Source organism: Typopeltis vanoorti, chromosome 7 (assembly GCF_054136105.1).
Source record: "Typopeltis vanoorti isolate ZY-2024b chromosome 7, IOZ_Tvanoo_1.0, whole genome shotgun sequence".
NCBI classification, from domain to species: Eukaryota; Metazoa; Arthropoda; class Arachnida; order Uropygi; family Thelyphonidae; genus Typopeltis; species Typopeltis vanoorti.
The window spans coordinates 25,965,137-25,989,720 of NC_143555.1; the positions used below are offsets into that span (position 1 = coordinate 25,965,137).

Genomic DNA, 24,584 nt, shown 5'->3' on the forward strand with positions numbered 1-24,584 from the left:
GCTGCGCCATTTAGGATATTTAGTTTATAAAGAAATTTAAAACAAGAAGCAAAATCCTAAATAAGTTTAGAGGTGAATTAATCATGCAGTCGTAACCTTGATCTCGTAACTTAACCCCCCCCCCCACCTAGGTTCGTATGTTACAACAAGTGGTGCATTGAATGGCAATCTCAGACATCTGAATATTTGATAAGCAAAAGTTTATTAAACTCATATATGCAATACAATACATTAAATCCTAAAAACTACAATTCAATACTAAAATAATACAATGTTAATAAGACTAGCAAAATACAAAATATGAAAATTATACACAAGCACGTGGGATAAACTGTTATGCCTCCACAAAGGACTCTACACACACAAGATAAAGGGGCTTTCCCGTCAAAGATTAAGGCTTAAATCTTTCAACCGCTTAAGCACAATAATGTGATACAATATTTCAATTAGACACAAATGGATTACACACATTAATTCACAAGAGTTATGAGAGCTTAGAAATTCCGTTGCTACAATGAACGCCACATTCAATTTTTTTGACCTTTCTCAGTTAAGGATAAATTACATATAGTAGTATCTATACACACTATCGCTCATTCAGTAATACTGATAAATTAGTTCCCTCTTTCTCTATACTATTAAGTGAGCTAAAGTCCTAGTTCAACTCTCATTCAAGTCCTTCAATTGCTTAGTAATACAGATTACAATTACAGGCATATTAAATTAACAGAATTAACATAAAATCTTTCACAATACCATTTGATGAAGCTCTTCTACTAGACGCTACTTGTCTGCGATTCCTGAAGAAATATTCCTTCTGTAGTGGGACATATCTGGGGTACTTCGGATAATGAGGACCCTCTCCTTTGCAGCATATCAGGCTTCTTCTAAGGAGACACAATCTATCTACTGTTCTGGAGTCATCAGATTCACCATAAGGATATCCAATTTCCACTGATAGTCTCCTTCCTTTAGAACAGAGTTGGCTTAATATGCAGTAAATACCTTACTTCCCGACCATGTGGCGTCCTTTGTTCTCGATGGTAGGAAAACGGGATCTAAATCCCAATTACAAATATTCCATGTCGTGGCGGATAGAGGGGACTCCTGACCGTCACTCAGGAAACTGAGTAAGGTAACCTTCAAACGAAAACTGGCAAAAGACCTCTTGTGTGTGTGTGTTTAGGGGGGGGGGGGGTTCCTAACCCTTCTATATTATGACCCTACTGGCACCTCCTGCAATTAATTTTTTTCCCCCAGACATTAGGATACGTTTATTGTAACCTGTTAGGGTGGCATCTCCTTGCTGAACCTTCCATCTTGGTTGGGCCATGTGCACGCAACTGACCCACGGCGTTGTCTAAATCGGGAACTGTGACCTTGGACTTTAGGGTTCTAGGTAACCCTGTGAGTCAGCTTTATCAAACTCTATCAGCTCACCTATTTTTTCTAAAAATTAGCATAACTTACAATCTCTTGTTTCAAGTGTATAACAAGCAAGCCTTTAAATGCAAAATTCTTATAACTAAATACTGTAAATTAATTATCTCATTTTTCCAATATTATACAATCAATGTTCTTATACGAGTTAACAATTATTCTTTCAATATATTTATTTCATTTTATACTTAGATGCAAGCACGATTTTCTTATTAAGGTTTCTACTTGTTAAATTGTAATCAAGTAAATTCTCTTATGAAGTTTACAAAGGTCACAAATTTAACAGGAGGTATTCCATCTTGGATGAAAATGGTCTCGTCCAGACATAATCATTGTTGAAGTTGCAGAATGACAAAATTGTTCAGTATACTGTGATATTTCCATGCAGCAATCTAACATGTTACTGGTCCTGTTGGAGTGATGTCCTCAAAAAATTAATGGCCCTGTTATAAAATCTGCTGTGAAGTCACACCAAATGGTAATTTTCAGTGAATGTAATAGGAGTTTCTGGAAATTATGGGGTGATTTGGAAGCCAAAATTCGACAATTTTTGATGTTTACAGTCCTGTTCAGATAAAAAATGCAACTGATCTCCTTACAGAATTTTCCAAGGTCAAGCACTGTGAACTTCCAATCTGACCAGAAATGTCAGAGCAAATGTTAGTTGCTTATCATAATCACTGTGTAGCAGCTGCAGTACGTGACTGATCTTCTATGGATAGAATGTAATCATTTTGTGCAAGACTTCCCATTCTGTAGACTAAGTATATCCTATCATCGATATTGCTCACTCTACTGACACATACTACATTCTGGTCTCCTAATAGGCACTCACTTTTGAAATGTTTAATATATACTCTGTCTCCAGTTTCAATTGCCTTCCACATACCCTTTAATTTTCTCAACAAAGACATTCACACGCTGCACTGCACAAAATACTTGCAATTTCAAATCACTCGACAACGTGGTCCTTGCTGGCATTGTTTGACCATGTATTTGGGCCATGCCTACTATATCGTATTTAAACAAAAAATCAGAAGAATTTACTTATAAAGTAAATAACACAGTCAATCACACATCCATTTAAAACAGAAATTACAATAAGTTAACCTAATATTATCAACTAAAATACAAAAAAATACCAGTTCTGCATATCAACCTTAGAATCACTTGTGGGTCTGGCTCCCACTGATGAGATCTCAATAAAGGTCAAAACCGGTCTGGGTAGTGGCCTTTCCCATATTGCATAGCATTATACATGTCTCTCAGAATATGTGTGTTTCATTAACGGATACTAAGGCAATTGATGTGAAGTCATCAGCCTCTATATATATACGAGTGGTCATGTCATGAAGTTACTTCATGCACAAACTTTATTTATTAACACTTGGATAAAGGATGAGACCAAGAATATAGTTTCTTGACATCTTCAATTTATAAAAACAGTTACTTATCCTTCCAGAGCTCTGATAACCACTCTGCACAAACAATACAATACCTAACAGCAACTCTGAAGAATGGTGGTAAAAGTACTGGAAAAACTGTTCAAAAAGAGAATTCAAGAATGGGTGGATAAAGATATCATATGTATGAGGGGGCAACATGGCTTTGTGAAGGATAGGTCAATCCTTAGTAATTTACTAACTTTTTATAAGAGTAACAGCTGTTACTCTTATAAAAAGTTAGACTAAGTTGGATAAAGGAAATGGCTACAGGATGATCCTGCTGGATTTTGCCACAGCACCACATGAAACTTTGTTATGCAAATTAGAACAAATGGTAATGGATATGACACTGGTTATGTGGATGAGAGAGTGGTTGCTGGTGGCATATGGAGAGGTAGAATCAAGGCAAAAACAGATGACTAGTGGTGTGCCAGAAGGTTCAGTACCGGGAACACTACTGTTTAGTTTGTACATAAATGATATAGGAAATTAAAAGGAAATAATCAGATTATTTCATATTTGATTTAAACAGACTGCTTAAATCATCCTGCAAGCTCTCCACATCACGTTGATGCAAAATAAGATAGAGTAATAGATAATCAAGATGATGTGAAGAGCTTGCAGGATGATTTAAACAGGCTATCAGTATAGGCAAATGATAATCGATATCAGTTTAATGACATGAAATGTAAAGTTATGCATTTTGGGATAAATAGATTACAAGCTGTGAGTTGTGAGGGTGTGTATCATATTGATGGAATTGTACTCCAGAAAACACATGAAGCTAGAGATTTAGAGGTAGTAGCAGACAGAGAGTTAAAGTTTAAAGGATATATTGCTAAGATTGCCAATAAAATTACTTGGCCATTGAAGAGCACATTAAAAAGCAGAGATAAGGAAGTTGTTATTCCTCTTTATATAGCCTTGATATATTCACACCTGGATCACTGTGCTCAGATCTGGTCTCCTGGATTTCTTGGGGATGAGGAAGCAGTGGTCTGTGGAATGATCCTTATGAGGGTAAATTGAGGGTGAGTGAATTGCAGAAGTTGGTTCATAGGAGGAAAAGAGGGCGATTTGAGAGAAACATTTAAGGTGTGTAAATGATTTTATAAGATGGTTGCAGGGGAAATGTTTCAGCATTTGGCATGGACCAGAACGAGGTGGTCATCCCCTGGAAGTTGAATAAGTGTGGTCAGTAGGGGTGTGAGGACTAGATTTTTTGCTTGGAGAGTTATGAATGAGTGGAATAGGTTGCCAGAGCCAGTTGTGAATGCTTTGTCTGTTAATGGGTTCAAGGAGAGGTATGATAGATTGTGTGGATAGTTTGGGTCTCCCACGATGAGTCTTCAGACTCCATGGAAGTACCCGTACAATAATAATACCTCTCATATCCCTGGTCTCTAATCTTTGACGTCTAATGCAAATCTCATACCCATAATTAAGAATGGTTTGAATGATGTCTTGTAAACTGTTAGGTTAATGTTTTGGCTTCTTCGATATAAATTGATTCAACTCTCTGCAGAATACCAACTCTGCTTATTCTGCTGTCTATTTCAAGATTTAATTTCTCATATTCACTAAAAACTGTGCTAAACAGCTGAAATCTTTTACTTGTTCTACAGGTTCTCCATCATTCAAAGGTTTTTCACTTGGTTATACTATAAATCAAAGTTATAAGAAATTTTAATCTTTTATTCAAGTTCAAACAAAATTTGTGCATGAAGTAACTTCATGATTGGACTACTTGTATACAGAAGTTAACAACTTCACTTTATGGTCTTTTTCATAATACATAGCATTATACATGTCTGAAACACATAATGACATAAATGATTTGAAACTGAATATGCTTTTTTAATTTTTGTTTATGTTTTCTACCCTGATGATAGAAGCACCTATTCCTTCAGTCTTCCAAAAGTAGTCATGGTTTAGTCTGCATATGTACATATTAATGCCTATTAAATCACAATTTTTTTTTTTTTTTGATCAAGAAGCAAGTCTTGTGGTAAGGCTTACATGTTGGCTATTCATAACTGTAATTTTTAAGGAAATGACAAAGTAGACTAATATTAGAAAAATTACTTTAATTAATATTTCTACTACAGCAGCAGAGTCAAATTGCCATTGTCAGGGAACAAAATATAATTAGATACATGTATGCAGGAACTACACTAAGTAATTAAGCATGTCAACTGAAAACAGGCCTAAAGTCCTAAATAATGCCCCTGGTGGGCTAAATTGGGCATCCTTGGCTGTTAGGCTGAAGTATGGAGGAATAGTGCTTCCCAAATATGGGACAGTTTTATGCAACCAAATTTGTTGAGGTTAGGATAGTTTTTCTTCAGTCAGAATGGGATCAAGGAAGAGTATTTCATATTTATATTTGTGGTGATGGAATAAAGTGGGTTTCTTTCAGCATATTCCATGGCAGGTGTTCAAAGCATGGTCAGCAAGTCCTCGGTGGTGGCTGTAGTATAGATATAGTTCTTATGTTCAGCAATTTTGATGCTGGCTGTCCTGCCTGTTTGGCCATAGTAGGATAATTTACACCTACAAGAGATCTGATAAACACCAGGCAGGTTCAGGAACTGTGGCTGGTCTTTGGTGGAACGGATAAGTGATGCTAATTTTTTATATCGTATTGTAACAGGTGAAAGGTTTTTTTTTTTTTTTTTTTTTTTTTTTTTTTTTGTTGTTGTTGTTAGTTTTTCCAATGTGCCTCAGATCTATCTCTTGGCACCAACTATGGTCTTGTACCTACAAAAATTCCTAAAGAAGAAATTATATGATTCAAATTTAAAGTGGGATTCTCACCCTTCCTACCCATATAGTAAACAATATCAAACTAGATGTTGCAAGTACTAATTCAATCAAAGCCTCCACAAATGTAACTTCTTCTATAAAGAATACGAAGCACTATTGGAAATCAAGAAGAATAACAAAACAATAATTACTAAATCTGATAAGCATATGCTACAGTAGTTCTAAACTACTATGATTACATAGTAAAACTTGCTTTGTTACTTAAAGATCACTCAATCTACTGTCCATTAGACTATAACATTATCAGTACGCAGATCACAAATGCAGCAATATCCAATTCCTTTTATATGTCAATAATATTCATCCTTACCTTACAGAAGACAAAAAAGTAGCTTGCTATACAGGCAATATAGCCATCTGGCACACTAGTGATAAAATTAATAAAACAGAACTAAGCAGCTTTAGTACAGACAGGAAAAATAGACATTCTTACAAAGTCATGATCAATAACAGGCTAATTGAAAAAGTAGCAAATCCAAAATACCTTGGTATCACACTTGATGAGGAACTACATTTTGCTCAACACATTTCTGACTTTACCTTCCAACAGGGTCTCAAAAAACTAAATATATTGAAAAGGCTTTGCAGAACAAACTGGGATGTTCTGCAAAGCCTTTTGCAGAACATCCCAGTTCTGCAAAAATTCTCAAAACTACTTACATTACACTAATAATGCTAATAATGGAATATGCAGTACCTAACTGGTCACCTTCTGCTTCATCGTAAAGGAAAAATGAGACAAAGCACAAGCAAAAGCATCCAAGATTATCATTGGTGCAGTCTCATCCACTAATAACATCAGAGCCCAACAGGAATGTTGGCTTGACCTGCTGGAGGAGAGACTAAAATTGGTCACCATAAAATTCATTAATAATATCAGAATCTACCATAGCAATCATATCTCCCTAAAAACTTAAGAACGTTGGAATCAAAAATGAAGACTTCATAAAGATCATCAACTTTACAATATGATGACACTATTAGGAAGGAAATGGGTCTTGATTATCTTAAATGCCCACATAAGCAAAGAGAACCTCTATTTTCCAAACCTTTACCTTCAAATACCTCCATAAACATAAACCTTACTGAACCCTGTACAAAAAAAGAATCAAGAGAAATACACAAAGAAAAAGGCCTAAATACTATCAATCTTCTTTCATCCTCCAAACAAGTTACATGTTTTACTGATGGATCATCAGACACCAATATGATTAATGGAGGCACTGGTGCTCTCCTTTTGCTCCTGAAAGGAGAAAAACTTGCAATAAAAGTTGAATCTGGGAGAATTGCTTCCAATTTTATCAGCGAACTCTATTCAATAAATAAAGCACTTGAAGCCTACTTAAAATTATCATCATCTTAGCAATCAGAGGGAATTATAATTTACGGTGACTCAAGATCAGCTATGGAGGCAATCAAAAATGGCAATGCAAATCTCACCCAACTTGCTCATATAGACATTAATTATAATGAAGAAGTTGATAAATTAGAAAAAGAGGCCAGAGAACTCAACCAAGAAACTGACATGATAATGCTTGCTGATGCTAATGCACTAGCAACATTGAAACTAATTACACTGAAATCAGAGAATACAACACCAAATTCCAAAAATTAATGTTGAAAGAAAGATCTCCATCACAAGAGCAAGATTCTGAACAGGACAACTTACAGGAACGAAGATCAATACAGATAGTACGAGAACACACAGAAACTTCAATAACTGCCCTAATACTGAACTGACACCCACTCACATTTTTACCAGTACAGCAATTACAGCAACACTGCAAGAAATAGACCCTAATCCTGAACAACAATATACAAGCAAAATCATCAACATAGCCAAAGCAGTTCAAAGAGCACATGGAAATATCTAAGACTCCTCAAAGGATAAGACAACAACATCAGATCACTTCAAAGACTTCTTCAAATACCTTCAAAGAAGGTCACCTCCTGGCCTGATGAAGTTACTCGGGGCTAAACTAACAGTTCAGATAACAGTTCCCTCCCCATTGAACTTGACTACCTTCATTAAACCTCCTTAGCTAATGACAACAATTACTACCATTTCCAAAATATATTAAAACCCCCAAACTCATACACCCTCTCCAAAACAGAGATCACACCAAACCTATTGCTATTCTTTTTTAAATAACGAAACCTGTGGTTCATTCATAATTAGAAGAAACACACACGTATAAATCACAGTGAAAATTATTTAATTTATAAATATTTCATCCTAAGTATCTTAGGACATCATCAGTACAGTATTTAAACAAAAATTAGGAATAACATAAAATTACAGGGAGAACTTAGACCTGTTCCACTTAGACCTGTCGTAGACTGTATCGGCTGTCCAACATACAAGTTATCAAGATTCTTATCTAACCTTCTCCGCCCTCACATAGGCCACTCAGTCTCTTCAATCAAAAATTCTACTGAGTTTCACACAAAAATTAAAGACATTCAACTATCAAAAACTGACTTGTTAATCAGCTTCGACATTGTCTCCCTCTTCATTAACATTCCCCATAAAGAAACAATAAAAGTACTAACTCAAAAATTTCCGTCTGATACAGTTGAATTGTTCAAGTTTGTTATTGTATCAGGTTACTTCACCTGGAAAGGTCAAATTTACAAACAAGAGGAAGGAACAGCAATGGGATCTCCTTTATCACCAAACCTAGCAAATTTGTTTCTAGAACACCTTGAGGAAAAAATATTCACTTTTGAACCCAAACCAAAAATTTGGCTAAGATAGGTCGATGACGTATTTGCAGTATGGAATCATCCCGAACCTGAATTACAACTGTTTCTAGATAAAATTAACCTTCTTCATCATCGCATCAACTTTACGTTAGAAAAAGAATCTCCACAGGGTATCTCTTTTTTGGATTTACACATCAAAAGAAAAGAAGACGGTTCCATCGCCACTTCCATCTTTCGCAAGCCTACATTCTCAGGTCGCTACATTCACAATTCTTCTGCTCATCATCCATCTCAGAAATCTGGAAATTTGACTTTGCCAAAATATTAGAAGTATTAATTAAATCTATTTTAGTTAGTATTAGTCTACATTTAACTTCCTTAAAAAATACAGTTATGATCAAGAAGTAGATAAAACTATTCAAAGGATCAAAATAAGAATTGTAAAGATATTTAAATATCTTTACTCAACATCAGTTTTAGTCAATTAAAAGGGAGAAAAAATATGTATGAAAGTAACATTAGGCTGATAACATTTTATTTTTTAAAACAATATTATGTTATAAGACAAACATCATCAATATTGCAGTTTGACTACTAGCAGATGATTAGCGAGGCAAGCCTATCCATGCATCATAGTTTAAGTCAGTGGTGCAAGTAGTTTTTCCAATTTTGGAATTAAAAAACATGTAGACTTTTTTTTTTTTTTAAATGAAGAGTACATAAATTTAGTCATTAACTGGAAAAGAAACTCGATCGCCCCATTAATAAACTTATCCTTTCTACTATTTCTGATAACCGACTGTTATGAAGTCAATCATGTAATTACAATTCAGAGAATATGGTGTATGTACTACTTATGCTATGAAATGAATAGCTGATGGACACAAGAAAGAGAACAGAGAGAGAGAGAGAGAGAGAGAGATTAAATATTAAAAGATGGAATAGACAGATGGAGGTAGGGGAGAGTTGTAAATGGTTTCCTTTAAAAAGTAAAGAAAAACATAATGAATAGTTGTTTTTTGTGAATTCCTTATTATTCAAGTACTTACTGAGAAGTAAATGTATCTTCACTATTTTTTTATTTTAATTTATTTTTGTTGTTGTTGTGGTGGTTTTAGTAATTTTTGGTTGTTTGAATGACGATTAGACAGGTGGATGTGTTCTGTTTCTGGAAACGGCAGCAAGTAAAAAAGGAAAGAAAGTTCCAAAATAGTTGTTTTCTGTTTCAGCAGTGAATAGTTTATGCTTATGAGATAAACAATTCATGTTTTTAATGCCTGCTTTAAACAGAAACTCAATGCATTTAATGAAGTAGCTAAACAAACAATGAGTTGACATTTTCTTGCGTGAATGTGTGCAAGGAAATTTGTTGCTGCTATTTCCCTTAGATAAATTAGACTGATTAAGAAAATATGTTTTCATTTTCTAAGGCATGATTACCTAGTTCTCTGTTATGTCTGTATGTTATCTTCTACCTCTGCCTTAAATATTTTATATTTAATGCAAGAAGACTCAATATTTGAAGGTTATGAATGTGAATGAGAGTACATCATCATCATCATCAAATTCCTGCCATGTACCCTCAAGGGGTGTACAGGATATGACAGTACTACATGAAAAAATTACATCATTACTAACTTCCTATCTACAATTTTCTTCCAAATCAGTCTGTTACTTGTCAAGACTCCAACATTATCAGATCTTATATTTCTATCGTCTAAGGCACTTTGTACCGTATCAATCCACCTATATCTTGGTCTTCCTCTGGGTCGTTTTCCTGCCAACCTGGCAGAGAACACTTGTTTTGCTAATCTTTCCTCTCCCATTCTATTTAAGTGACCATACCATCTGAGATTAGCTCTGCTAACGCATTCCTGGATGCTGACAATGTCAAGTTCTTTCCTAATATCCTCATTTTTAATATGATATTGCCATTGATGCCATCTGTTCACGCCTCTAATCTTTCTCAGGACTCTCATATCTGCGGTCTCTAGTCTTTGGTCAAGTGTTTTACTTCTGACCCAGCTCTCAGATCCATAAGTTAAAATTGGTTTGAACACAGTCTTGTATACAGCTAATTTAGTGTTCCGACTAATTTCTTTCTTATTCCATATGAATTTATTCAATTGACTTCCCACGATACCAGCTTTGCTGATTCTGTTGTCTATTTCTATATTTAGTTTACCATCTTCAGTAAAAATCGTGCCTAAGTAGCTGAAATGTTTTACTTGTTCCACAGGTTCCCTGTTCACAACACAGTTGACATTTTCAATGATTCTGCCTATTTTCATTGTCTTTGTCTTTTTATTGCTGACCTTCATACCATATCTATTACAACAGCTATTCAATTTAGTCAGAGAATCTTGCAGACTTGTAGCAGATTTATTTAGAAGTATAACATCATCCGCATAAAGCAAAGAGCTGACATTAACATCTCCAATTTTGATATCAGAATGAGAGTACAAGGGTCATAAATTTTGCAACATACAATTTTATTCTATATCCAGTGCTTTTTTTTTTTGTGTGTGTGGGGGGGGGGGGGGGGGGTACAGTGCACAACAATATTGGTACCTTTATTAACACTGTGGAGGTCAAGCTGATCTGACAAATACAAACAAATTGTTTTAATATAAATATTCTTACACACATCCAGTATAGCTTGGAGTTCATGACTAGCTGTGTCTGTGTATATTACGTGTGATATTCTGCACTGTTTATGCAGTTAATTTGGTTTAAACACATGTAATGTAAAGGTGTGTGATATTTGATAGCAAACTGAATCTGAGAGATACCGCAAACTCCAATGTCAGCATAGTATTTCCAGCCATTTTATTTGAAAATGGCTGGAAAAATATATTGATTGGATAATCCATCAGATGTTGAAGAGATTCAGTGAATGTTACTCGAGTCCAATGATGAGAATGATAGAGTCGAATGCAAAGGTGAAAGTGATTTAGAAGATGATGGGTACGTGAAAGTTCATTCAGAAGATTCGGATACCGAACAAGATATTTCTAGTGAAGAAAGTGAAGATGATTTAGACACAAATGAAGAGTATTTGCTTGGAAAGGATAAAGAATCAAAATGGAGGGAAAATCCAATAAGAGGGCAAATTAGAAAACAGCTGCAGATTTGTGTCAACTTCCGTTAGGTCAGCCAAATGCTGACCGTTAACGAAAGTTGAGCAATTCCAAGTCTCAAGTTGAAGAACTTGAGACTTGGAATTGCTTTATCGCAGATGATATTTTAGATCTAATCTTTTTATATACAAATAAATACATCGATTCTATTTCAAGCCAGTATTCAAAAGAAAGAGATGCTAAACGAATAGACAAAACAGAATTGAAAGTATTTTTAGGCCTCTTTAGTACATAATATACCCAAGTTTAAAAAACTTTCTACATCTATCTCTCATCCTAAGATATTATTTAACACGTTCGCTGCCAACTACGAGTATACTCGTAGTAGGTGAACCTGCTTCACAAGCCAGCTACGAGTATACTCGTAGGACGCTTACTTCCGGGAACGAGATTATTGTAGTGACCTTGAAGAAGCCAAAATGCTTGGCTTGTGGGGCTAGCATCAAAACTGTGTATTCTGATAGACCGTATATGCTCCGTACAAGCCAACTACGAGTATACTCGTAGGACGTTTACCTCCGGTAACGAGATTATCGTACTGACCTTGAAGAAGGAAAACTGCTCGGCGTAGGGGAACAGACCATGCCAAAGTAGCGTGGCAGCGAACGTGTTAATAAGCTCAAAGCACCTTGTGGCAACTTGTTTAGGTAAAATTCATAAGCTCTGTATTACTTCAACCTTGACATTTTTAGGTCTGGCTCCCACTGATGAGACTTCAATAAAGGTCGAAACCGGTCGGGGTAGTGACTCTTGCCTTTAATGCGTAGCATCATACATCTCTCCAAGGGGATGTGCTTTGCATTAAGGGAAAATTCTAAGGAAAGTGATCGGATCTTACTCCACCTTTACGAGTTGCCTCAGATTGGCACTACATTACCACGAGTGGCCTCCTCAGACTTGCACAACATGCAGGCGCAAACTTGACTTACTTGTCTGTTTGCTTACTTGGGAAATGGGATTAAAACCAAGTTTATATAAAATTTCTTGGTATCTTTAGCACATAATATATCCAAATTTAAAAAACTTTCAAGGATAAAACTGATTTCGTGCATCGATTTATTATTATGGATGAGACTTGGATTCACCATTACACACCAGAATCCAAAGAGCAGTCAAAACAGTGGACAGAAGTGGGTTGTTCAGCGTGAAAAAAGATCCAGTTTGCAGAAGAAAAAAATCTTCATCAGGACAATGCACCTGCCCACAAAGGTGTTTTGGGTAATTGGAAAATTAAGGAATCTGCACTATGAATTGTTGAAACATCCACCCTATTCCCCAGATTTGGCTCCCTCTGACTCCCTCTTCTATCTCTTCCCAAAACTAAAACTCTTCCTCGTTGGTCAGCGTTTTTCTTCGAATCAAGAGGTGACTGCAGCTGTAGAGGGGTATTTTGCAGATCTTACTGAGAATCACTACAGGGATGGGATGGCACTGGAGCATCGCTGGAATAAATGTATTAGTCTTAAGGGAGATTATGTTGAAAAACAAAAATAATTTTGAAATTATAATTTCCTTTTCATTGTTAAGCCTTTTCATTCATTTCCTTTTCATAATTAAAACATTAATTCAGCATTTTCTTTTCTGTAATTTCATATCCTTCTTGTTCTTTCTTATGTGTTCTCATTATTGTTTGTATCTGTACTTTTTCATGTTTTTTCTTTGACATTTCTGATTTATATTTGTTTTTTTGCCAATCCTTTCTGTTCTATGTCAATATAAAATTTTCTGCCATTTCCACACAAAGCTTCCCACAACTTCCTTTTGTTATGTTTTCTGCAAAATTCTATGTTTTATTTCCTGTCATATCCTTTATTAATGTATGGTTCTTGCCATACATAATAATCATTTGTCATCAATGCCATTGACTGTGCCATAATTTACTACAAAATTCAATCACAATCATGAACGTTTTGAGCTTTTAATGTTTGTAACAGTGAGTGTAAAATAGCATAAGTTCTATAGGAATAAGGCCACAATTTTTCCACGGGTCATTATATATATCATTCTGTTCACTATAATGAATGTCTACTGCATTTATAACACTCACTGGTGGATTTTTCAGATGCACAGCTGACTTTCACTATGGCACTCACAAGAAAAAAGGAAAACAGTTTCAGCTATTGAATATGGATTGTAGTTGGAACTATGGTTATCTACTTAGCCAACCAGAAGCACAATTTAAGTCAAGGTACTGTGTAAGTTAAACTTTAGCTGGCAAGTATTCAGCAACTTCAAATATTGAAGATAAGAAATTGTAAAAGAGGAAAGTAAAGTAATGTAACATTTGTATTTAGATCTATGAATGCTGGCCATTGGTATTCCAGTTATTTAAGTTGTGATGAAGGCAAACGGTCTATTTGTATATGAAAGAATAGAAGAGTGAAAATTGTGAGGGGAGGGGTTGAGTTGGTAAAAATAAGGGGAAGAAAGATAAAAAAAAAAGTGTCTTGGATAAAACATTAGGAGAGGCAGAAAGTAAAATGTGGTTAAAACAGAAAGCCGCTGGGTGCTTTGCGATATGATGGATTAACAACTCAGCATGCATGACTGTGATTTAAATACTTTATCCAGTTCATATATATAATCTTATCTTGTGGTAAGGTTAATATATACTTTTTTACTCTGTGCATAACTTTTCAATGCCAAAAGGTATAAGTGGTTTAATTCATTGCATAAGATTTATGCAAATAATACTAAGCTATACATTAATAATTACTTGACGTTACATCCTGAATCTTTTCATACCAGATTTAATTGGTTCGGTTGTTCGAATTCCCCATCCTCTGTCACCAGTCATAAATCGCTGTAAGCCAGGACCCCACTCATGCTTCAAAATCCTCTGATTTGAGCACTGTTCTCCACATGGACATAGCTGGGGTGAGCATTCAACATACATCATTCTGTAATGAAAGATAAAACTTTTTTTTTTTTTTTTTCAAAAATTTCAGTGGCTAATAATATCTAAAGTCTAAATTAACATGCATCAGAGATTGGAATCAGTATCAATACCAAAAAGAAACTCTAAAATCTCATAATTCATGCAAAAAAAAAAATTCCAAGACCAATTCACAAACATTTGCTGCCTTAACACAAGTATGTCCATAATGATGTCAATGAACATCAAACCTGATTATCATATTTTTGGAGAATTCAAACAGAACACTCAGTAATTACCATCCATCACAAATATTCAAACTACACTGTTCATGAATTTCTTCCATAAGAAAGCAGCATATTTGTTAGATCTGAAATTTTACATCAGAGATCCAGTAAACATAGAACCCTTCCTTGTGATATTTTCCTTATTAATATTTTTATCTTAAAAGTAAGAAAGGCTTAAGAAAAGGACTAAATATTGACCTAGAACAGCCTTTCTTTGGATAGGCTGTTCACACACACACTTCTGATTTGGATTTGTTAGAATTTGTTTTTATCTATCTTGGATTTTGAGTTTTTTTGGAGAAGCCATTGCCCATACCTTCCTGAGGAAAAAATATCCAAGATGTTCTTCAAGTCACCTCTCTCAGTATGCTTGGTACTTTGATAATGTTGGATTCCTACATGGATATAGATGTATATCCATTTTTTTCTGTTAGACATTTGGCGACTTTTTCTTCAGTAGCAGTGTTCATGCCAATATTTTTTTTTCTAATAGCTTTTCATGGAACAATATCATTTTTACAGTATTTTCTGAGCAGGCTACATTCATTAGAAGACTTGATGTGTTAGTGAAAAGCAGACTAGATCATAGCATTTTTACATATATCTAAGGCAGTGGTTCTTAACCGGTGTTCTCCGGAACACTGGTGTTCCGCAGAAGGTGAATAGGCGTTCTGCAAGAAGTTCTGGAATTTGTCATTTTTAAATTAATTTATCAGCACAAATTAATTTAATGATGGTTTAATTAATTAATAATTAATTATCAATTATTGGTTAATAATAAAAAATCAGCTAATTACCAATTAATTATTAATTTATACATTACAAAATAACCAAGGTGTTCTGTAAAATTTTCAGGATTTGTGAAGTGTTCCATAGTCGAAAAAAGTTTGAGAAACACTGATCTAAGGATTTGTCTGATTCAGATGTTGAAAAGGGTGGCAAGAGCTAAGATCCAGAGATTGATTTGTTAAATGGAGGTCATGTTTAAGCAGTTTACTTGCAGCAGTTTTACAAAACGGTGGAATGGACAAAGTAATCAATACAATAGTTTATTTCACCTCAAATATGATAAGACTTTGTACATAGCCATATCCTCTGTAAGATGCATTTCCACTGGGAACATCCATCAATTTTGAAATAAAATCTGGACTCCTCCAAGAAGATTTTCTTACCAACCCTGTTAAATCTAGTACTGAAAAAACGTCCTTAGAGGCCTAAATGAACAATAATAGATGGAATAAATGGAAAGAGACTTACTTTCTTGTGAGGATGTTATACGAGGTGTCGCTATTAAATAATGAGACTGGTTGCAAAATTGTGGTTTATTATTACAACTGTACAACTTGTTGTTATCCCCTTCGACATACTCCCCTCCTCTATCTATATATCACTGCACACGAAATTTCAATTGTTGGAAGCAGTGCTGCAAGTCATCAGGTGTTATCTGCTTCAGTAGCGCTGCCGTTTTCTCCTTTACCTCAATCCACTGACTGAAAATGGGTGAACTTCAATGCAGATTTCAACTTTGGAAAAAAAGTTGAAATCTGCATTGAAGTCACATGGAACTAAGTCCGGCGAGTAAGGTGAATGGTCCAATAATGGGACCTTATCAGCCAGATACTGCTTCAGAGACAGTGCACTGTGAGCTGGAGCATTGTCCTGATGGAGAATCCAAGCGTTGTTCTTCCACATATTGGGTCTCTTCTTCCTCTTGTTCTCTCAGATTGGCCAGAACCTCAAGGTAACAATGTTGGTTAACTGTCTGAACCTCTGGTACCCATTCAACCATTATCACGTCATTGATATAAAAAAAAAAACTATCGCATTACTTTCAGTTTTGACTTGCTCATTCTTGCTTTTTTACATTCATGGTGATGTGGGAGTTTTCTAGTGCGTCGATGGTCTCTTTGTTTCTGGCTCCATGCGACTTTCACCTTTTTTTCCAAAGTCAAAATCCGCATTGACGAGCACCAATCTCAGTCAGTGGATGAGTTCAAGGAGAAAGGTGTTATCTGCTCTAGCACTGAAGCAGATAACACCTTATGACTTGCAGCACTGCTTCCAACAATAGAATATTCATATGCAACAGTGTATAGATAGAGGAGGGGGAGTATGTTGAAGAGGATAACAATTGAATTCTACAATTGTAATAATAAACCACATTTTTGCAACCAGTCTTGTTATTTAATAGCTACACCATGTACACACTGATGTCTAATTTAATCAGAGCAAATAAGCATATAGGTCTTGTCATAAACAATGAAAAGATTAAATATATGATGCATTTCAAGGACTCATCAAGACCAGTCCAACTTGGTTGTTGATAATTATATCTTTGACCAAGTGAATAACTTTAACTATCTAAGGAGTCAACGTTAACAGCTACAATGATATGCATCAAGATACAGCGGAGAGAACTGAGAAGGCCAATCATGGATATTTTGAAGTTTTACAACTTCCAAAGTCTAGAATATTATGAAGAAAACTCAAAGGAAAAGCTATTTTTAAGATATTTATGACCAATATTAACCATTGATAGATGGATGGGATGAATGGTGCTTGAGAATGTAGTAGATTTAATAAAATTTAATAGTTTATGTGGAATACTGTATTGAGCATTAAGAAGATGCTCATCCACATTTGGCTTGCACTAAAGTTTCAAAACTATTCTATGTAAATTTTCAACATACTTTTCAAAAAGTCTTATTAGAAAATGTTATCAATTTTGTAGCAATTTGTATCAATCAATTTTGGATTATATTAAAATAATCTGTACACATGAAAAGATAGTATCCAAGATTTTATTTAAATTCATACCTGTTTAAACAGTCTGCTCCACACCCTTTCTGGAAATCATGTTTTGGCTTAATACAATTACAACTCTGGACCTCATAATGGGATATTGGTTTAACATCCACATAAACATCTAATAATTGAGACCAAAAAATACTATTAATACAAATTCATTATTTGATAATTATCTATATAATTATAGAAATATAATGATTTTCCACTTATTTAACTCTCATAACTATTACCTCCGGTTACTAGTTGTTAAATTAATCTTAACATCATGTGACTGCTGGAATCACCTTGTGTAAACACATGCAAATGACACTTTCTCACTACAGCAAACCGGTAGAGATTGTAAGGCATATTCTGGTAATTGGACCATAGTTTTTTTTTTTATTATTATTATTATTATTAAGCTAAAAGCACAATAAAGAAATAAAACCCAACAAGTTTCGTACATCGTTTGACTCACATCTTCAGGGGTAAAAGGTAACTGAAAGTTAAAACAACAAAAAAGAGAAATTAATAGTTCATACTATACAGTTGTAGACGTCTGACTGTTTATAAAATTAAAAAATCAGAATGCAGATTCAAAGCAGTGCTAAGTTTAAACAATGCTGGATGATGCCATGTTCTGATGTTCATGATCATAATGTCCGAGGTCTGACTGAGGTATATTTTTTTTTATCAAAGCTGACCAAAGCCTTGGTTTTTATTGCATTGTGTTGGAATTCTAAGCATGTTTGCAGCTTCTATAAATTTCCTTATGTAACAGTTTTTTCTATATAAGACATGTTTGTTTTCTGCAAGAGTACATTGTGGCCAGTGGAAGTGGTATGGTAGAGATTATGGATGGCTATTTATAGCAAATAGTTTGCTATTCAGAATTTCAGAAGAGAACTGTGCAAGTGGACACTGGTCAGTGATTCCCCCCCCCCTTCAGTTTGCTATAAATGGGTGAATGTGTTATAACACTGAACATAAATATTTCTGTGATTCAGAGAATCTTCCGTAGGTAAGTTTTCTGTACTAAGACCACATTATAATATATAGAGTTTATTAAAAATGAACAATTAAAAAATCCAACAATTTCATGCTTTGTAAGATTTACATCAGGGTTAATGGTACATAAAAACGTTTTACACAACAAAAGCTTATTGACGATTAATTACAACTAATTAATTGTTTAACAGTTGTGAAGTTATAAATAACATCTATTAGTATGTGTAATTAATCATCAATAAGCTTTTGTTGTATAAAACCTTTATGTACCATTACCACTGATGATGTAAGTCTCAAGACACACGAAACTTGTCGGGTTTCTTAATTGTTTATTTTTAATAAATCTTTATATTACAATGTTGTCTCAATATCAAAAACTACCTACAGAAAACTACTTAACCACAGAAATCTACTTCTACATTTAGAGAATCTTTGTTTAATTTCCAGTATTGAAACCATAAATAAACATATTGAATCCATTTATAAACATAAAGCAGATTTATTAAAATGAACAATATAACCCGACAAGTTTCAGAAATTGCCAGACTTACATGATCAAATATTAAAATAAACAATAACAAACCTTGTAAACCCTGATGATGAAAGTCTGAAAACTGACAAACCTTATCATTTAATAAATTTGTTTTATGTTTAGAAACATGTGATCTCAATACTGAAAATTAAACGAAGTGTTATAAGACTGCTATAGTGAGAGTAAGCATGTTCAAAGAGCAGATGGCAAAGCATTTTACAATACAGCTGAAAAAGTGTGAAATCATTGTGTATGTGCCTTGTCACATTATTATTGTGACATAATATTTCATATAAAGAGATCTATTTTTTGGCCATCTCCAATGGTTCAAATACAAAGATCCCTCAATTATCCGACCTTTAAATAACCAAATAAATTTTTTCTTAGAAGTGAAGTAATATAAGACATGGTTTTCCCAGTAAAATTTTGTATAAGTTGTGAAAGATATTTTGCCAAATAGTAAGTAGGAGATTCTATGCAATCAACTATTGGACGTAATGAATAAGCAGTTTTGTATACTTCAAGAAGGATGGGGGATGAGAATGATGAATCTGAAACAGTACAAAGTGCCTTAGACAATAGAAACATAAGTTCTGATAATGTTGGAGTCTTGACAAGTAAGAGACTGATTTGGAGGAAAATTGTAGATAGTAAGTTAGTAATGATGTAATTTTTTCCATGTAGTACTATCATATCCTGTACACCCCTTGACGGTACATGGTAGGAATTTGATGATGATGATGTGTATTAACAAGAAAAAGAAAGGAAGAAATTGTAAAATATCTGAAGGAAAGGTTATGTACTAGTGTAAAAAGAAAAAACATGTTTACTTTAAGAAATGGAAAGAATATTTAAGAAGATATGCTAACGTTGTATTGATAGTAATGCTTAAAGTTTGGTCAAATTGTTTTTCATTTTATAAAAAAAAAAAAAAAAAAAAAAAGGAAAACAATCAAGAAAATTCTATGCTTACGTATACTCCAAGAAAAGAAAGGGGGAAAGCAAACCTCCATACTGTCCCATGCTAGCGAGAGCGAGTAGCAGGAGAATCGGATGCTGTGACGTCACAAGCATGTTCACGCCTCGGTTGAATGGCCAAGTTTACGGTAGGGGCCGATAAGAAAGTGGTATAAAAGGGTTAGAATCCCCCCCCCCCCCGTCTCAAGGTCTTTTGGTCTTAGTCCTGTGTTGTGCTCCTGAGATCCTCGGGTTTTTACCTCGTGGTCGGACGCGTATCTAGGTGCCGATTCCCTCGCTAGCATGCGGAAGGAACGGTTTGTCGGCGAAGATCCTGATTCCAAACTTCCACCAAATAGTAGCAGTCTATACAGCATGAAGTGCCCAAGAATGTTCGTACCTGGAGCGCTAAGAAATTAGAGGGCCATAAAGAAGATTGCATTGTCATATTGTCGATCAGAGGGAAAGAAAACAAAGCATATAGATAAGTAAAATTTTGTTCTCTGATTTGTGCGTGAAAGCAGAATCTAAGAATTGTAAAAGAATTAATCAGCGAAGAACTCTAAGAATAGTTAAAAATAAGGACTGTAGGAAAGTGAATAATTTGATTTAAAGTATTAAATGAATAGGCACTGTGTGGTTGAAAATTGTTAAACTTTTCCAAGAATATTATAATAGAAATTTGATCTTAGGAGTGAATGCTTAAAGAAAAAAATTGTTAATTCTAAAATTAGTAATGTATAAAGGATATTTTGTATGGAATAACTAAGGTTAATTGAATGGTGCCTGTATGATCCTTTGTGACTAATAGTGTATGATTTTCCGATAGCACGTATATGAATTAAGAGCTTAATCTCACATAGAATTATTATAACAAAGAACCCAGAGGCAATTATTATGAGCACTTTAGGGGGCAAAGGGAAACAAATGTGTGGAATATTGAGTAATCTGATGAAATGTGTATTAGATTAATGTCTGCTTATAAAAGGAATTATAAGATTGTGTCTAGAGTGAGGATATAAAATTAGGGATTGTTTAATTAAGGTTCATAGTGTTAAATAGTTGTATCAGGACAGATATATAAGGCTTACTGAAACTTAGTGTGAATTTCATTTCAATGACTTAATACTGTTAGACTTGATTTAATTCTTAACCCTTATTGGATGAAAAACTTTCTTTGTGTAAATAGTATTGTATGTCTTATGTTAAATAAATGTTTGCTATTCTTTAACTAAATCCTGTGTCTGTATGGAATTTAATGCGCCACCTGTGAAATAATACGGATCTAAGCAGGAAACTCATTCAGTGTAAATTTTCAGTAACGATTGCAATTATTTGTGATACTTTGTCGAAGCGTTCTACCAACCTCTTGATTAATATTTCAATTAATCTAAGGTCCTAAGTGGCGCAGTAAAAAAAAATAAATATTCTTAGGCTTAACGAGAGGTTAGTTAGGAAGAATCATCCACATAGGTTTTGGCTTGACCCTCGGGCTATTCCTTTGTGAACCAGAGATATCACGTTAGAATTAGAAGAAACACACGTATAAACCACAGTGAAAATTATTTAATTGTAAATATTTCATCCTAAGTATCTTAGGACATCATCAGTACAGTATTTAAACAAAAATTAGGAATAACATACAGTTAGGGCGCATGATTACAATAGAATCTTATGAAAACGTGCATAACGTGCTAAAGTAGTACAAAAAAAAAAAAATAAATAAATAAATAAATAAATAAATTAAAAAAAAACGTTAATTATTTAACACAGTTTTGTATGATAATTTCCCATACTTCAGGAATAGTAAGAACGTCGTTGCGGTTTAGGTTTGGTCTGTGTAGTAGGGCTTCAGAACTTTCTTTGTATAAACGTTCATGTTTAAATAAAGATCTATGTAAAAGTTTAGCCTTTTCCCAATGGATCCTATGGTTTGGATTTTCAATTCCATGTTGAGAGAGGCCACATTTCTGCGGTTTAAGAAGACGAATGTGGTCTTGATGTTCCGAGATGCGTTTCTGAACAGACCTACCTGTCTGTCCAAAGTAAGATAATTTGCATGAGCATGGAATCTCATAAACACCAGGTAACATCAAGGGTGAGAATTTGTCCTTAGGAGAAGGTAATAAGTTGTAAATTTGGTTGATAGGTTTGTAAGTAGTGGCAAAATTGTATTTCTTCATAATTTTAGAAAGACGTTCTGAGATGCCTTTAACGTAAGGTATGGGAATCCTATGCACTTCTTCCTGTCTGGTTTGATGTATGCAGAAGTGACTGATGATTTTTTGAGTTGTTTTGGGATTATATCCATTTAGGATGGCTGTATTTTTGATAACTTCTAATTCCTGGTTTAAAGATTCTTCAGAGGAGCAGAATTTGTGTGCTCTGGAAACTAGTGATTTAATAATGCCAGATTTCTGAGATGGATGATGAGCAGAAGAATTGTGAATGTAGCGACCTGAGAATGTAGGCTTGCGAAAGACGGAAGTGGCGATGGAACCGTCTTCTTTTCTTTTGATGTGTAAATCCAAAAAAGAGATACCCTGTGGAGATTCTTTTTCTAACGTAAAGTTGATGCGATGATGAAGAAGGTTAATTTTATCTAGAAACAGTTGTAATTCAGGTTCGGGATGATTCCATACTGCAAATATGTCATCGACATATCTTAGCCAAATTTTTGGTTTGGGTTCAAAAGTGAATATTTTTTTTTTCAAGGTGTTCTAGAAACAAATTTGCTAGGTTTGGTGATAAAGGAGATCCCATTGCTGTTCCTTCCTCTTGCTTGTAAATTTGACCTTTCCAGGTGAAGTAACCTGATGCAATAACAAACTTGAGCAATTCAACTATATCAGACGGAAATTTTTGTGTTAGATACAATTAAATAATTTTCACTGTGGTTTATACGTGTGTTTCTTCTAATTATGAATGCACCACAGGTTTCGTTATTTAAAAAAGAGATATCACGTGTCACACGTAAGAGATCCCTTTGAAGTTAAATAACGAATATATATATGGAAGTAGGGGACATAACACCAGCTTGTGCTGTCGGCTTCATCAGTGTACAATCAGGAAAGCAAAGAAACAAAAATTACAAGCTAAACGTTAACTTAAGAGTTAATGTTTAGCTTGTAATTTTCGTTTCTTTGCTTTCCTGATTGTACCATGATGAAGCCGACAGCACAAGCCGGCAGAAACTAGTTGGTAATTAAATTAGTTATTCACCTACACTTGACCAATATCTAAATAAGTTAATTTTCATTAATTTTTGCGGTCAAGAATTAACAATTTCTAATTTATATAGGTAATTATTATTAGATTATTATTACAAATTAAATATATTAGGAAATCATAAAATCTATATGCTGCTCAATTCTTTTCAGGCAGAATTTTTAGTGAAGATTAGCAAAACAGAATTGGCAGGAAGTCAAATGAAGAAATTTATATGAAATAAGAGAGAAATTACTCAACATACTAAACTAGCTGTATATAAGACAGTGTTCGAACCAATGTTAACTTATAGTCCTGCAAGCTGAATTAGAAATAAAACACTCAATCAAAGACCTCATATGCTAAGCAAAGAGAAATCAGGTGAGTGAAAATATGGCATCAATGGTATAATCATATTAACATTGGGAAGGAGTTTCACATTGTTAACATTCAGGAATGTGCGAGCAGAAACAATCTCAGGTGGTATAGTCACTTAAACAAAATGTGAAAGAGGAAGGAGGTTAGCAAAAAAAAAAAAAAAATTACTAGATGATAAAGTAATTAGTGATGGCACTGATTAATGTATCATGGTGTGAATGTGATAATTAGTATCTTCGAAGAATGAAATATAAGATGAAATATAAGAATACATAAGAATGAAATATAAGAATACATAAGAATCAAATATAAGAAACATCTGCTAGAGGGCTGTAAGTTGTGTAGTGCTGGAAAGAGATCCGTAAGAATAAGTGCTATTTTGAGTGATAATTGGCAATATTTCATGAATTTTAGAGTTGTATTATTTATTTCTGATAATGAAGTATGTCTGCATGATTTTTGTTATGATTTATATCTGATTTATTAGTTGAAATTGCCTTAAATATAACACAATGGCAGTCACAAGGTCAACCACACAGGTGCAACTAGGTGAGCACAGCAAAAATCAAGTGGAATTAACAGCATAGACTTCAAAAATGATTTGATGTCATGAGTGCAATATGTATGCATGGCAGAGTGTAGGAGATGTGTTTGTGGGGGGGGGGGGAGAGAGAATGAACGAGGCAAGAGAAAGTATGGGTTTGTCATAAGTGGGATATATTATTAGACTGCGATGCAATAAATGTAAAACTGACTGGAAAGAAAGAAGATGAGTGTACATGAAAGACATGGAAGTGAAACGAAAGCTAGAGAAACTGAGGGTGTGAAAGAATGCAATAATGTAAAAACAAAAGTTAGTGATAAGGGAGTGAAAGAAAGTATGAATGAGGAAATGGAAATAAGGTGTGGCAGAACAGCAGGTAGCAAGACTGTGGGAAAGACAGAGAATAAAATTGTCGGAATGCAGACTTTGATGAAACAGTTATTGAAAATGAA

At 34.3% G+C, this 24,584-nt stretch overlaps 1 protein-coding gene across 1 annotated transcript in view; it reads right to left on the reverse strand.

Annotated features, from left to right (window-relative positions):
- Positions 1–24,584, reverse strand: part of ash1 (histone-lysine N-methyltransferase ash1) — a 585,771-nt gene that overhangs the window by 369,401 nt on the left and 191,786 nt on the right. The window contains exons 8-9 of the mRNA XM_090395574.1: positions 17,537–17,645; positions 14,303–14,457 (exon numbers count right to left, since the gene is read on the reverse strand). Coding sequence (XP_090251700.1) covers positions 14,303–14,457; positions 17,537–17,645 — 264 coding nt within the window. The remainder of the gene's footprint in view (positions 1–14,302; positions 14,458–17,536; positions 17,646–24,584) is intronic.